The sequence below is a fragment of the Pocillopora damicornis genome, chromosome 12 (genome assembly GCF_964200805.1).
Source record: "Pocillopora damicornis chromosome 12, jaPocDami1.2, whole genome shotgun sequence".
Taxonomy (NCBI): domain Eukaryota; kingdom Metazoa; phylum Cnidaria; class Anthozoa; order Scleractinia; family Pocilloporidae; genus Pocillopora; species Pocillopora damicornis.
Window position 1 is genome coordinate 10,103,440 of NC_142681.1, and position 16,577 is coordinate 10,120,016.

At 37.4% G+C, this 16,577-nt stretch overlaps 3 protein-coding genes across 3 annotated transcripts; 1 reads left to right on the forward strand and 2 right to left on the reverse strand.

The window, feature by feature from the left end:
- The first annotated feature begins 891 nt into the window (after window positions 1-891).
- LOC113675510 (uncharacterized) lies at window positions 892-7,423 on the forward strand. The gene is made up of 14 exons (XM_089189512.1): window positions 892-958; window positions 1,064-1,169; window positions 1,357-1,571; window positions 2,427-2,473; window positions 3,323-3,404; window positions 3,869-4,039; window positions 4,443-4,579; window positions 5,316-5,424; window positions 5,624-5,707; window positions 6,232-6,412; window positions 6,681-6,770; window positions 6,945-7,022; window positions 7,158-7,224; window positions 7,318-7,423. The coding sequence occupies exons 3-14, from the start codon at window positions 1,479-1,481 to the stop codon at window positions 7,391-7,393; spliced, it is 1,215 nt and encodes a 404-aa protein (XP_089045638.1). The 5' UTR covers window positions 892-958; window positions 1,064-1,169; window positions 1,357-1,478; the 3' UTR covers window positions 7,394-7,423.
- A 4,499-nt stretch (window positions 7,424-11,922) lies between these two features.
- Window positions 11,923-13,874, reverse strand: LOC149036413 (uncharacterized). Its single transcript, XM_089189514.1, has 2 exons — window positions 13,664-13,874; window positions 11,923-13,342 (listed from the first exon to the last, which is right to left on the reverse strand). Exons 1-2 carry the CDS (start codon window positions 13,812-13,814, stop codon window positions 12,975-12,977), a joined length of 519 nt encoding a protein of 172 aa, XP_089045640.1. The 5' UTR covers window positions 13,815-13,874; the 3' UTR covers window positions 11,923-12,974.
- A 739-nt stretch (window positions 13,875-14,613) lies between these two features.
- LOC149036414 (uncharacterized) lies at window positions 14,614-16,439 on the reverse strand. The gene is made up of 4 exons (XM_089189513.1): window positions 16,302-16,439; window positions 15,837-15,990; window positions 15,278-15,474; window positions 14,614-14,773 (listed from the first exon to the last, which is right to left on the reverse strand). The coding sequence occupies exons 1-4, from the start codon at window positions 16,437-16,439 to the stop codon at window positions 14,615-14,617; spliced, it is 648 nt and encodes a 215-aa protein (XP_089045639.1). The 3' UTR covers window position 14,614.
- Between the last annotated feature and the right edge of the window lie 138 nt (window positions 16,440-16,577).

The window sequence follows — 16,577 nt, forward strand, 5'->3', positions numbered from 1 at the left end:
AGCCCTTCAATACGAGCGTTTTTTCATCCACGAATAAGTTTTGGGACTTGAGTAACACTAGTTGAAGAGAGGTTTGCAGGGTGTCACGCGCGTGGGAATTTCTCATGGCGTGAAAAGACAAAAGAAAGTTAGAAGAAGGAAGCCGTCAAGAAGAATTTGAAGAATTTCTTCGCGACCTGGTGTCCAAAACACCACCATCCTACTGTGAAATTTACGGCTTACATATCAGCTGAAGAAATAAACTTTCTAAACAAAAAAGAGGCTATTTCACTAATTCGTTCAGCGGATTTCTTCTTCTCCCCCAACAATGAAGTTGATGAGCCGTTCCTCACGTTGTAACCCAGTAACTACTGGACTTGTAATGACGTTGTAACCAGTCAATTAATGCGTTGTAATCGGGATAGACCTATTGACAAATCTAGACCTGGGGGAGGGGTGAATGAGTAACTAAATTACCCATAAGATACGCCATAGTGGATTTTGATGGGAATGTATTTTGGGCCGGGTAAGAGGAAAGGATTTTCCTCCTTTAAAGTGGTAGACAGATCAAATAAAACCCGAAAATCCACCGTCCAACTTCCTTCTACTCTGCCTCTGGAAAAAGAGCAACATCGTAGTGTGGAAGATGTGGAACAAGGTGAAGAAGAGGAAGATCCGTGCGCTTTGTGTGATGGTGACCCGCCAGATTCCGACGATGATGTGGTGCCCACTTCCTCCACCAGCTCCTACAAAATGCGCAAGGAAAGGCTCCACAAAAACTGGGAATCCTTGCGATCCACATTGCTGAAGTTCTCTGTTGAAATGGAAGGTTTCGTGCCCCATCAATGTAATTGTGGTAAAACGGTGGAAAGTCGATGCAGGGATTGTAGCTTTACGGCATACTTAATACTTCTGCCTTGATTGCTGTAATCACCTGCATCAGACCAAACATCATTTTCATCACCCAGAAATAATACAGGTATGCATGACCTTTATAATTATCAATTTTGTTTTTTGCCCAGAAGAGTAACCCGGGTTTAAGAAATTTATTAAGCTTGTCTTTTTTTTATACTGAATTTTTCAGGACGGTGTTTGGAAATTGCACACTCTTCCTGACAGGACATTGAGTAATCCCTATCATTCTTGCTCATTTTCCTACACAAGGGAAATAACGGTTATAGATGAAAGAGGTAAAGCTATCCCTAAAGACCAAACCATGATTGTTGTTCATGTTAATGTAGTCCTGGTATTCACTTTTTGCAGTTATTTAATATATTGTAAACATTTATGTTGTTTTGGTGAGCTTAATTCTAAGGTTATTAAAATATCGGTATAAAGTCAGCAATGTTCTTCCTTGTTGAATATTTTTTTCTGAAGGTGGTCAGCATCTATTGAAGATTCTCTGTTGCACTTGTTTTAGTGTGGCAGAGAGTTTTCTGTTTCAAGGTTTGTGGCCTGCTACGCCAGTGGAACCAACCTTGGCATTCACCACAAGTCTGATGGAATTTACCCTGGCACTTGCGATGGAATGCCAAGTTTCCATTTTTGATCTTGTGAAGGCCTTAGACTTCTACTCCCACCCTCTCATAAAGGTTCGTTATAGGTTTAGCTGTAAACGACTCCATCGTGTGATAGTTATCAGGGTCGGCCAGGGTTTTTGGGTATATGGTATTAAGGGGCTTTTTTAATTCGGGTATATGGTATATTTCAGCTGAAAGATGGGTATACTACTTATTTCGGGTATATAGTAGACTATATAACGCTTTGATTAATTTTAGGTATATTGGGAGAAATCTTGGGTGTTTTGGGGTATTTTGGCGGATCTTTTTCGGGTATACTGGTATACCACTATCCCCCGCTGGCCGACCCTGAATTATTGAGGGCAAAACCAAATAAACCATCACACAAATAATATAGAAATCATGAGATCATAATATATTATTGCTTTAGTATAAATCTTCATGACCTAGCCAAAACTTTATCATGATCTCCTTCATAGATACTGAAACTAAACAAATGAAAATACAGTTGAAGCTCTCATACATGTACACCCTCGGGACACGTTAAAAGTGTCTGTAACTGGAGCTAGCCACCTTACAAGAACTGTTCCCATAAGCGGCCACCACCAGAGGTGTAGCCTAGATGTCCGCTTATGAGAACTTTCCCAGCTAACAAATATTTGGAAGACAAAAAATACCACCAAATGAAATATTGCAAACTACACAATGTTATGATAATGGTGAGTGTACAGTACTGTATACTGCAGAATAGAATCCAGTTCCTTCTGCAAGTTCTAAACTTCCAGACTCAAACTGATTACTACTCACTATCTATCACAGAATAGATAGTGGGTAGGGCAGCCAATCAGAGAATAGCATTCGTGATAGATTTACAATAGAACAGATGTAGCAAATTGTTATATTTGTTATTTATTGTTTTAATTGCAGAAAAGGAAGATATATGACCAATTTATTGACAGCTTTGAGGAATTCAGGTGGCTTAACAATTAATGTTTGTGAATTTAGAACTTCCAGCAAACAGTTATCTTGCAGCATCCCAGTTTTATGTGTATAAGACCTTTAGAAGTGTTTTAATGAGTAACTTAGATTGTAGTTAAATGTTTTGGATCAACTTTATCCTTAGTTTAAATTTTATTATCCTTTGTTTCTATGTATGGTAATTTATGGTGATATATGCAGATAACCAGTTTAAAACAAAGAGAACTGAATGAAGTGTTATAAATTTGACACAAAGCATCAACAGATACCTCGGTAGATGGTAATGAAGACCATAGAAATTTGGTCAAGTTAAAAGTTAGGAATACCTTGTGATCAACACAGTTTAGGGTTGTAAAACCATGCAAAGTCTCTTGAGGTGAGCTCCTGTATTCAGTGCATTTGGTGACACCCGGTGTTCTTCAATTTTTTTTTTTTAGAATCCAATTCCTTCTGCAAGTTGTAAACTTCCAGACTCAAACTGATTTGCAGAGTTTTTATTTAAGTGGTTAAGTTAAAAAATTATTATTTAATACAAAGATAATTCTTGTTACTTTGTTTTGTGAAAAGGAATAAAAACAACCAATATCCCTTTTGATTGAGTTTTACATATAATTAAAAGTATTTTCCAGAAAATATAAGACTACAAGTGAAAGAAGACATTACTCAAATATCTGATTTAATTCTTAGGCCACGATAGTGCAACAAATAATTATCTATTGTCATTAATGCTGGTTCAAAAAATACCATATGGTTTGGTAATTTGAACTCGATAGATGCTTTTATTAGTTTAAAATGCTTATTAGTGTAAACACTGTGCACATTAAAGGTATGTCTCTTTACAACAGGTATCATGTAAAGGCTCTCCAGTGTTTTACTGAAAATGAGGTTTGTCCACTCAGGCATCCAGTTTGTCCTGCTTGTCCCAAGGTAAAACTTTGAAAACCTCTGCTGCCATTTTCAAAGAACTAAATTCAGATTAATTAAAGTAGTTTTCAATATAGAGATTAAATGTTATGTTGTTGTGCATTTTTAGTTCTCTGTTCATTTGGTTTGTAATATATATTCAGTCCAACAATTCCAGTAGTTTGCAAATGCACAAAATTTAAAGGTTAATACTCATGCAAATATGCTATATTATCAGATGTTTAGGTGAAGTGCTTCCACACACATATATAGTTGCTGTTTGTTTCATATATATATAATTATTACCCACTATCAATTTTATTAGTGTTCACAAAAAAGGACAAATAACAATTTATAAATAACAAAGACCTGTTTAGATAATTTATGACCTTGTTATGCAGGTTGTATAATTACAACACCTTAAATCCTTTTGTCTACAAAATGTAATGTTATACTTTACAAATTTATTGTCCAATAATTGTCAACAGGAAAATGGTAGAATATTCTTGTCTCTGGATGCCTGTTTTGGGCTGCCTAGAAAAAAGTCTTCTGGTGGAAGTTATCGACCCCCACTCAGTGAAAACATGTTTTTTCACAATCAAGAAAATGTGGATAACTTCATGGCTGCCTATCCTTCAAGTAGAAATGAACCTAACAAGGTGTGTCTTTTTTAATCTCTGCATTAAATTGTCTTTTCTTTTTCTTATTTCTGTGAATTATTCATTACATTCTAAAATAATGTTTGTTGTGGCTATTGACTGATCTTATTATTAATGGATGAATAATTTGATCAATAAAATTAATCATTAAAAATCGATCATTTTTTTTTTACAGCACCTTCATTGTGTTATTGCCATTACTGTTTTTTTTTTCATCTTCCTGTAATTATAGTAGCTGTCAAAATTGCAGTTTATTGTATAAGCTGGTTAGTTCAAGCTGTAACTTGATGTCAGTAAGGGAGTGTTATTCATTACGATAATTAAATATTCATAACTGTATATTTATTTAAATGTAACTAACATTTGAGTGTATTATAGTTTTTATTTTGTGCTCATGTTTAAGGACTGCAGTGATTTCCAGGCTGGTTCTGAAATCCTGTCAAAAGGAAGGTTTGATGCCTTGGATGAAACAGCTATTTCTGGCATAAGCTGCAAACATGGATTTCCCATGAAGTTCTTGAATTTGAAAGGAGGTGAAAGGTATTTAACTGCCATCCCTTTATATCAGATTGATTTTATTCAAAATGTTTTCACTTGTTTTGATTTTTCAGTACCTAAATTAAAGTAAAATAAACTGGAGTGCACTTTACCAGACATTATTATATGACCGTTTCCCACAAGGACTGGGGACTACCGAATTCACGAATTTGATTGGCTGCAATTGATATTGACCGCAGTCTAGATTTTCCCATCTAGACGGGCATCTAGACCGGTTACATTTTATGGTAAAAAAGTTGTAAAGTAAAATACAAAAATATTGCATGACTTCTTTCTTTTAAAAATACTAAAATATTATGGAAGTGACAACAAGCCTGGAGAGAAAAAAAAGGTAAAAAGGACGAGCAAAAATTTTTGCAGATTAAAATTCAGCTCATTGCCGTTCACAAGCAAAATGTCAGGTCGTACGAACCATTTACATTAAAAGAGTTAACGGTTTCTTGTTTAGCCATATAATAAGAGGTAATAATAAGAGGCAAGTATTGCCCTATGTATGTTTGATGGTTTGAAACAGACACAGAAATATTATACTTTCACCATGATGTAGAATGACAATTAAAGGTGGGTTTGAAATAATTTGTTGACTGCCAGAGTTCTACCGACTACTTACATGTATTTCACAACAAAAAAGCTCACTAAAAATATTGCAATAGCTGCCTACTCTTCCCATTTCTGCTTCAAATTATTTATTGTTCCAAAACATCTATTATTTTTGTAGGTTAGGGTATGCTGTCTATTTATTGAAAGACCTTGTAGCAACTAAGGGGAATGGAGTAACAATACATTTCATGTATGACATTTGCTGCCTTTTTGAAAGTCACATCAAGGTAAGCACAGTTTCCCCCCTTTGTAGTTTTATACTTTACAGGGTGTATGTTTTAAATTGGCTTTTGTGGACTGTAAAAATATACCCATGAACAGAAATGCCAGGCAGCTAATTAATGCTAGTTATGATTTCTTTCTCCATTACTGTAGTTTTTTAGAAGTAATCGGACTAACTACAGTGAATATGTTCTTAATTTGCAGAAGCAAAAATTTGGGGACCTTTTAGACGAAGTTGAACTTGGCTGCCCACAGTTTCATGTTTATGGACATGGTGCCAAATGCCAGGTTATTAGAATGCAGTTAAAAATAGCTTGTATATGCAGTGTGATTTCATTGACCTGATGATTAACTATATATTTCTTAGGGTTAATCCCTTAACAATAACATCAAGGTAATGGCCAATAATCCGCCATTCTCTAACAATAGTTTCTTTGTATGATGACTGTGATGATGAAGTTTATGAGTGCTATTAAAATTTTAATCTGCTTACATACATTTTCTTATAAACCACCCTCTAAACAAATAACATAAATAATAATTATAATAATAATGATGATAATAATAATAATAATTATACTTGTAAATTCCATGTGGATATGATCAAATGCATTTCAAAAACAGATATGAAACACAACATAACATCAGAATCCTATCTGGCTGGAGGCAAACCAGTGGCAGGGAGAGGACTTGATCCAAAGACCATCAGATATTAAGTCCAGTGTCCAGTGCCTAGGTAACCACTAGGCCATGCTGCCTCTATAATTGAAATAAGCAATAACTAATTGTTTTGTTATCTATATACTCTGTAGTTGTTGTATAGTCCACGGCGCTTAGAAGGCTGGGGGATGGTTGATGGGGAAGCACTGGAGCGTCTTTGGTCCTACCTTAAGCAGTTCAAGAAAATGACAAAGGAAATGTCTGCAAGTCACAGAGAAGATATTATTTCAGATGCTCTGTTCTATCTTTGTGAAAAACAGAGGTTGAGACTCGGTTAGTAAACCTTGTAAACAACAAAATGGTTCTATTGACTCAAAATGTTAATGGGTTAAAATGAAATGATCTATTTCTTTGCCAAGATCCATCGATTTCAGTTAGAGAATGCTACTAATGTTACCAAACACAATGTTGTAATTATTTTACAGTAAAATGGCATTCATATATGCACTTTAACTACATCTTTACTCCCTTTTTGCTAAAAAGGAGAGTACTGTTGTTGTTTTTCTGTTATTTAATTTTTGTATCTTTTCTTCAATTCAAGTCCTGTTGTTGGTGAAACAGAGGAGGAGAGTGATTGAACTAAAAAAATCTGCTGAGCTGGAGTTAGAAGAAATCAAAAAGAACTCTCCTGGTTTGTTTTTACATTAGAAAATGATTCTTTACTGTTACAGTATCGCATACAGAAGACGAAAAATAATAATTATTAAGAAGCTTTTATATAATTATGTAGAGCACATTAAGCTGCTCATCGCTTTAAGAGTTAAACATTTTTCTGATATTAAACCTTTAAATATTATTGTTCTAGTACCTATTAGAGATGACATGATCGAGGGATGGAAAAATGATGAGGCTGCCATCCTTAAAAAGTCTAAACCTGATGATGGTATGTACATGTATTAGTAAACAAAGTTCTGATGGACCCTCAGTGGTAATCATTTTGCTACCAGCTTTTAGCTCGCTGAATTTGATTTCCAGTCAGCTGTTTTCCTTTTAATTGCATCCATTTTTATGGTTTCAGTTGATTTGGGTCCTCATGGTTGGGTGATACAGTACTTCACTCTTCTGCAGAAGTACTACCTGTCACGGTAGGCCAAAGCTTTGTAATGTGCTCAAGTATCTATTTTTTTCCTTAAACGTAAAACACACCTCATTGATAACGTCACTTTCACTTGATTTAGGGACCAGTTGGCTAGTGATTCTTCAGGAGCGCAGTCACTTCACCTTATTGAAGTGATGAAGAGGTTCGTTCTTTAAAATGCAATAACCCTCCTATTTCATTCAAACATGAAGGAGAGTTGTCCCTGGTAGGAGGGTTACCCTCCATACCAAACCATCTTTACAGAGCGTTTATATGAAAAGAGTTGTTCTTACTGACCGAGTCAAAGTCGATCTTGCATAATTACTTAGAGCTCGTTTAAATATTCAAATCCTCATTTCTCCTTCCTTTAAGTTCCTTTCGTTTACTCCGCTACTGTTACCTTTGCTGAGTTAAATTTTATGTTAACAATATAAATTTGCCCTTGAAAACCTATATTCTAGCAATTATGTTAAACTTGGCACGCGAGAAGTTGTCTCGGGAAGGCGAGACAAAGAGTTTAAAGGAAAAAAGAGTTGGCTCGCCCCCAGGGTTACGCTTCCTTCAACGCGAGTGACCCTCCACCCAGGGTCACCCTGCCCCCCGAGACAACTTCGCGTTTTCTCATGTCAACGGTTCGCTGCTATTTATAAAGAAATGCATTAAAAGTTCTGTCGCCTGGAATGGCCTTACTTACTTACTTTCCTTACTTAAAGACTGCAATTTTACCCTCAATTGGCCATTTAAAAACGAGCAGAGGACTGGGCACGAGCATATTTTCTCTTCGGTACAAACATTCAATCATCTGAAAGACCATCCAAAAATTAGTAAATTCACCAAATTTGACGGTTATTGGTTTACACCCAAAGGCATGGTACACTTAGTATGGATTGGAGGGACAGGCGTCCTCCAATCCATATTAAGCCCTCTTATTTTAAAAGTGTACCATGCCTTTGTGTTTAAACCAATAACCATCAAATTTGGTAAATTTACTAATTTTTGGATGCTCTTCCCGATGACATGCCTCGTTTTCAATCAAATCGATACTGAAGGTTGGTACAAAGAAAAAATATGTTCGTACCCGCTCGTCTTTGAAATGGCCAATTTCTCGAACTTCTCGATTTCTCAAACCAAGTTTCCTCAAGGGACTGAAAAACGGGGTGAATTTTGTAAATTTAACATAATAGGCGCTATATCCTATTAGTAAAGATCTAGCATTCCGTTTAGCCGTTCTCATTTTCGCCAAAACTAGGTTTTGTAGTCACATCCATTTCATCGGCCGTTGCCTTCATTCCAAAGTTATTCCTAAGGGTTTTCGCTCCAATTTTCACACATCTTCTTTTTCTCATTCGAATCAATATCGTCACCAAATTCAGTGCGCCCAAAATTCTTTTTCACGTAATATTATGAGAATCACAATCAGAGCTATGTGCCAAAAACGTAACAAACTCACCGAACAAATTCTACATTGCCGCTCTGAACTTTCCAAAATCTGTCCAGCTGTTTTAGTACAATCCATTCGTGCCAAAATTCAGGATGCCAATTCTAAACTTTTTAAACATTTGCACCAAATTAAGGCCCAAAAACTCGACCAACTTATCGGCCCTCAAGTCACTAACGACTCATCGCCTGAAAACCTCAAAACTGTAGTTACCATTCCAGAAAATTTACTACTTTCCGATTCAGAAAAATCAGTTCTCAGCAAAGGCTTAAATTTTGTTCCCATATCACAAAAAACCGACGAATTTTCAGTTAAGCAAGACGTTGAAAAATTCCTTCGCCGCGTTCAGTTGAAAGCCTTTTTTCATGACAAAGAGGATGATTCTAACACCTCCAACAAAGATACTTTCGAAACACTCCAGATTCGAAAGTCTAAATGGACTCCCCCAGAGGGCCAGTTCTCATCTTTAGATTTTTTCCTCAAAAAATGTCGCCACGATATCAACAAACTTAAATTCAATCGTCACACCAAATTTTCCAATCTTTCTTCGGAAGAGTGGTCGGCACTTAAAAGTCTAAAAAAACGCAAAGACATTGTCATTAAGGCGGCCGACAAAGGCGGTGCAGTTGTTGTTTGGCGGGCCGACCTCTATCAAAAAGAAGCTTTGCGACAACTTTCTGACACCTTTTATGCTAAAGTCGACAAAGATCTCACTTTAATTAACCAAAACATTGTCAAAAATACGATTAACGATCTCATAGCTAAACAAGAATTGCCGGCCACTGCTAAAAATCTCATCATTACTACTCCTAGAACTTCGTGTATTTACTTTTTACCTAAAATCCACAAATCTAACAACCCAGGTCGACCCATCGTTTCTGCCTGCAGTTGTCCCACTGAACTTATTTCCAGCTATTTAGACACAATTATGGCACCTATCGTCAAAACTCTACCGTCTTACATTAAGGACAGCCAACACGCACTTGAAATTTTTCGTGACTTTAGTTTCCTCGACCAAAACAAACTTATTTTCACCATGGATATAACATCTCTTTACACTGTCATTCCCAATGACGAAGGTCTCCGGGCCCTCAAACATTTTTTCGATCAACGCATTGTTAAGGAACCTAGCTCTGAAACACTACTCCGTCTGGCCGAACTAGTGCTCACACTCAATTGCTTTTCATTCGGTGGTAACTACTACAAACAAACTAATAGCGTGGCCATGGGTACTATAATGGGACCCAGCTACGCCAATCTTTTTGTTGGTTTTATCGAACATCAATTTTTTAGCCAATACCACGGCCCAAAACCTCAACTCTACGGCCGCTACATTGACGATTGCATCGGCGCTACCTCCTCTACCAAAGAGGAGCTCACTCAATTTATAACCGCCGTCAATTCCTTTCATCCGGCTCTTAAATATACCTGGGAAATTTCCGACAATTCTTTGGCTTTTCTAGACATCAAAATTTCAATTGAAGGCAACGGCTTATGTACTAGTGTTTACTACAAACCTACAGATTCACATAGTTACTTGTTGTATTCATCCTCACATCCATCACACGTCAAGAACTCCATACCTTTTTCACAGTTTCTCAGACTTCGTCGTTTATGTAGTGACGACTCTGATTTTTCTGAAAAATCAGAGGCAATGTGCCAGTTTTTCGATAAACGCGGCTATCCTGTTTCTGTCGTTCAAGCGGGCTACCACCGTGCCCAACAAATCGATCGACAGGCAGCACTACAAACGGCCGAGAAGGAGAACACGGATCGCATTCCATTTACTCTTACATTTCACCCTCACAACCACGCAGTTAAATCTATCATTCTTAAAAATTTTAAATTACTCCAAAACGATTCAGAGACTGGCACTATCTTTTCGCAACCCCCACTTATTTCATTCAAACGTGACAAAAACATAGGCAACTTTTTAGTCAGGAGTTCATTTCATACCAATGACCAATCTGGAACTTTTAAATGCGCTCGCTCACGATGCAAAACTTGTCCTTTCATTCATAACGTAGAGAAAATATCGGGACCCAAAAGATCCATTAAGATCATTGATCACTTTACGTGTACCTCCGCCAATGTTATTTACTGCATAACTTGCACTTATTGCAATAAGTTATACATCGGCGAGACAGGAAGACGACTGGGTGACCGATTCCGAGAACACCTTCGCGATGTGGAAATAAATGACAAGGACGCATCCAAGCCAGTCGCTAGACACTTTAATCTTCCTTATCATTCTAAACAGCATATGGCAGTTTGCGGCCTTTCCTTACATCTAGGCAGTTCGGAAAGCCGTAAAACACTAGAACAAAAATTTATATTTCAAATCGGCACCCTTAATCCCCACGGAATCAACGAGCGCTTTTCATTCAACTAATCTATTCCTGTTTTCTCGTCACAATATTCCCACCAATGGCGTAGCTCCACCTTCTACATATAAATCCACACACAACCCACAATTCCTCTAATCGCTCTGACGAAGGGCTAACGCTCGAAACGTCAGCTTTTTTACTCTTTACGGTGGCTAATTTACGTTTTCAACCCAGTTGTTAACACTAAATTACCTGCTGTATCCTATACCCGGCATATCAGCTCTTCACCCCGATTTTACTGTATTTCAAAGGGAAACTAAAAAATGGGGTGAATTTTGTAAATTTAACATATTAAGCGCTTTGTCCTATACCCGGCATATCAACTCTTCACCCCGATTTTACTGTATTTGAAAGGGAAACTAAGAAATGGGGTAGACACAAAAATGGGGTAGACACAAAAACAGACTGAAAAATGGGGTGAATTTAGTGAATTCAAGGGCTTTCCAGCACTGTCTGCAATTTTCAAGGACTTTTAAGGCCGTGAATTTTTATTTTGACATTCAAGGATTTTCAAGGACTTTCAAGGTGAGTGCGAACCCTGTCACTATTGTATAGAGACGCATGGGGGCGTGGTGGACAAATTGTCACGGTATGCGCTGGACCAAAAAATATACCTTATGCCGGGTTAGTATGCACTGGGCCCAAAAAATAGCTCTTATAAGGGCACTGCGTTATGTTCTTGGGCAAGACACTTAACCTTTACTATGCCTCTCTTCAGTACATGGGAACCGGTGTATTAACTGCTGGGGGAGGGGGAGGGGGTGACCCTGAAATGGACTAGCATCCAGGGGAGAGTCGAAAACACTGGCCGTACTGTTAAGTATCTTCTGAAGACGTAGCATTGGAACATACATTGTCTTATGTACATCATACGCTAAAACGCATCAATAAGTTCATTTTAATATATCTCGGCTATCCTATTTATTGATATGTACAGTGATTTATTAGAGTGTGTAGTAGCAAGTGACAGTGGAGGATCCTTCGTTCCTATCCTAATCATGATTTTGCATTTTAAATAGAATATAAGTCAGCAAGATGTAACAGATTAGTATCGACTAAGAGAACACAAAATCATGAGAAAAGGAAACGATAAACAGACTTATGAATTACAACTTTGGTTATCTCATTCCATGCAAACTGCATTTTTTCTTTACAATAGGGAATTTACGCAACCACAACAGCGTTGGCAACGAGAACATCGCTTAAGAGAAGGGGAGGAAGAACTCTGCAGGGCAAAGACCTGCACATGTGTTTTGCAATCTGCTAAACTGTACAAAGAAACAACACGAATAACCTCAAATAAAGCTTTATGTCTTTGTCAGCACCATTCTATGAATGTAAATAGTTTCAAGAGTCTCAATGAAATTTCCAGAAGGAAAGGTTAGCCTCCCACATTGCATTTTCGTTGTCGTCCTCTGTGTGGTTGCTTAACTTTACAGTGAACCGTTACATACACCTTATTGGATGGTTTAACATATAATACGCGCGGTTATCGAGCTAAATGTCCGGACGTATTACATGTTAAACCATCCAATAAGGGATTTATGATTTCATTATTGCGCCATTTTCTAGCATTTTGGCACCTAGTTTTTGAAATACAACCTCCATCGCCTGAGAATCTTATCGATCTTATGAAGCGTGCGCGAATGACGAAAACAACACAAACAAAAAGAATTAAATGTCCTCGCAAGTTTCCTTCTGTTGAGTTAAAAAAATGCGTTCCCGTCGAAAGGTCGTCGCTTAAAAGTCAAGCGTAAAGGACGTAAACAAGTCAATTTTGCTCCCTTTTGTCCAACCATTTTGTTGCTCTACGCTTTCCGTCCGTATTTGCTCTGTTCTAAAACAGTCAAACCGGGGCATTACAGGCTCATGATTTGCGCGTTCTCATGTCCAAATATGGTAAAATGGCGCAATAGTGGAATCATAATGTTTTCACTTTCTACTTCGTAGCTGTCTATCCCTGGACATTATTGTCCCGGGAGAGACAAACTTGTCGGGATGAAGGGCATCCTTTAAACCCTGCGTCTCCGAAAGGTTTTGTTTCGGCCGGGCGGTTTGCAGAGCTTCTCGTCGCGGTTGGATGTAAGCAGTCCGCCAGGCGACAAAACTCCCTTCTTCTACTTCCCCAGAATGGGTGGGATATTCTTGCCATGGCTCCACTTTTCCCTTTGACAAGATATCCTGTATCATCACTGCGGCCCATCCGGTTTTCAGTGCCCGGCCGTGTACCATGGCTTGAGCAGTTACAACACCCCGACAAACGAGTTTGTTGGAGTTGTCAAACAGCTCAACTTCATTACCTAAACCAGACAAAGAAGTATAAATTAAATTGACTGAATTGCTCAAATAAAATGCTAAGTATAGTGACTAAAAGACAGCAGTTTCCTATTGGTGTCACTATGATTGTCCAGTCAGATTAAAAGCCGGAAAAATCAAGTTCAAAAATATAAATATATAATTAAAAACAAACACACAGGAACACACGAGCAGTGATAAGTACGGCGTTTTTTAAAATCAAATCGTTATTGTGTTGTAGCTCTGTCTATCACCGATGAACTATATTTTGTGTGTGTGTGTGTGGGTGTGTGAGAGTTTTAGCCATACACATGAATAAAACACACCTTCACTGGCACCAGTGGAAGTGTCAGGCTGCGTCTGAGGTGCAGTCCCCTGTGACGTACCAGGTCCATTTTTTGGATTAACCTCTGCACCTAAACACCGAGAAGAAGAAAACGGTTTTGAAATCAAGCCTTCGTCCAATGTAGTGATCATAATGTGGCTTATATAGAAGTCATATTCCTTTTGTTTGCAATGTTTATTGTTATAACTTGATTGCTTGTATTTGAATATCAGTCTTTCTCAGTAGTATTTTGTTTCATTGTATTATTATATCGGGTTCCAATACACAGTATATAATTACCACATCAGAACAATATACTAGTCAGAATAACTTAAGTGAGTAACTTTAAAAATAAAATCTACTCGCTCTTTTCTGAGAGTAATGTTAATGTTCTTCCGATGCAGTGTATCTACGCGTTCGACATCTGTGCTTTGCCTGTTGATTTTTAACATTGTCAACACCAAAACCATACATTGTCAAATACTTTCCAAACATTTAATATATTAAATTACTACCCTAGCTTCGAGGCTTGGGGTAAAACGAAAGAAATGATTTATACCAAGAGAGGATTATCCGTGTTTATACATGCCCCAACCTCGATGCGACATGATATTTCTTTTTTTTTTCCACCGAGCCGCGAAGCAAAATTATAATTTTGACATAGCGCTGTTTTGAATTCACTTAAGTGTCGAAAGTAAATTCGCGTTTGCTTTGGTTTTGCATTTCCACGCTTAGTGATTGGTTTAAAAATCTCGATCCACTTTCTCGGGCAATCAGATGTAATAAACCACTTCGCGTCAAAAACATGTATTCCTTTTAGTTTTGCCTGGTTCACTGGATTACCATTGTCCTTTGTGATTGGTCAGAGCGATTACTTTGATTTCAGTTTTTACGACACTAAATTGAAAACTGCTCTTGCTATGGAAAATTGTCTATTCGATGTTGCTATTACCTACTTACTTAATTTATTCACCATGGTAGAGACCACGTAATTGGGGAATGTGGCGTCCTCTGCCATATCCGACATTTGGGGAGAGTACAGCCTCTCGGGAGCGGTCGCGCAGTACCCAAGCCAAACGGAAGGGCACCCCAGTTGATCGAGTCTTTGCATCTGTTGACCAAATGAAACAAAATTAGAGAGTAATACGCAACAACTTAACTTTATTTCTTGCAAACATTTTTTTCATTAAACAATTAACCGTTTTTTGTACTTGACGGCTTTTATGTCGACACGAATAATACCAAGGATAACAGACATACAGAGTATCAGTAGTTCTTGTTTGCCTTCAAAGGAAAGCTCGAGGACATACAACGAACTCACTATTCACTATTATAAATATATAATTTGAGTAAATGTTTATCAGTATCATACCTACATTGCGTTTAATAAGTTACTAGGAATTACATTAAAGAGAAACTAGTAAGCGAGACAAAGACGGATCCGATAAAATATAATTCCTCAGTTTAACCTTTGGAGTGCGACACAGTGTCGTACTCCATTTCGGCTGAAAAGCTTCCAACACACCAGCCATTCATCGCGATTTCCAGCTATAATTGGCGTACACTTTTTTAAAACACAGTCAACGATAAGGACAAACTAGGAGTGAGTACTTACGTTAGAATCTATGTTGGCAACAAGCTTTTTAATCAGTTGTTGCCTTGGGATGCGGGAGTCTGATGGATCGCCAGAGTTTTGCTCCTCTGCTTTTTTGTGAAGGCTTTCCTTTTCGGCATCGTCTAACAGTCTGTACTTAATGTTAGCCTGCTTTTGAACAGCGCCAGGGCCATGCCCATCGGCTAACATCTTATGAGCTTAATAAAGAAATGATATAATTACGCGTTAGATAACTCGTGTGTGAATTTTATGTTTAATGTAATTCACTTGAAATGACCAATGAAATTACCACGGTCATACATTCAGTTGTTTTGTACTGAATCGCACAAAGTGCGCAACAGCATCATCCCAAAAAATGTTTTTGTCTGTGTCTTGTATGAGTGCTTTGATCTAAAAATGATAAAAAATAACTTCACACTAATTAATTCCATTCTTTTCTACCTAATTTAACATCTATATACGCCTATACCCAAATGCAGTAACATTCATGTTAGTATTAAAATATGCCGTAATAAATCAATTTGCAGCGTATAGTTACATACATAAACAAAACACGTACCCTTTTCGCTGGACAGAAACGAACTCTTAAATACAAAGTATCCAGATTTCTTCCTTTTTTTACCCAGCACGTACTTTTGGGCACCATTATCTGGGTCTCTTGGTCCCCTTTTTGTCGCTAATCCACGCCTCTTTCGTTCATTTCCAATCCAATACTTTGAGATATAAAATAACGCATAAGTCAATGGAGTTAAAATATCTCAGGAAAAGTGCATCTTAAATGGTAATTCCAGTGTGTGTAAAACTCATACCAGCAAGGGTATTCAAGCTTGCAGGCTGATTTTCCTTATCATTAATGTGTGGCACATATAGTATATGAGTTCAGTTACCATGGACGAATTATCCAATCATATAAGGAATTCTAATACTGATACCATAGGTATTTTTAATAGTTCAAGTAAACATGTTAACTTGTTAGGAAGAGTATGCTTCTCAAGGTTAGTTTATATCAACTATCCTAACATACCTTGATTGTTTTCTCTGTTAAACCAGTGGCTTGCACCACTTCCGATAGCTTCTTCTTGTCACCTACACTATTCAGCCCAGCCTCCCACAATTCACGTAAATGATTAAGTTGTTCTGCACTTAATTTGGTAGGTGGCATCTAAAACAGAATAATGGGATGATCGTAATTAACACACAAATTATTGGATTGCACAGAATGAAATAATTGTAGCACAAACATATAAGTGGATTGTAATGAGATCACTGAAAATAAAACACAACTTTCAGTGGATTGTAA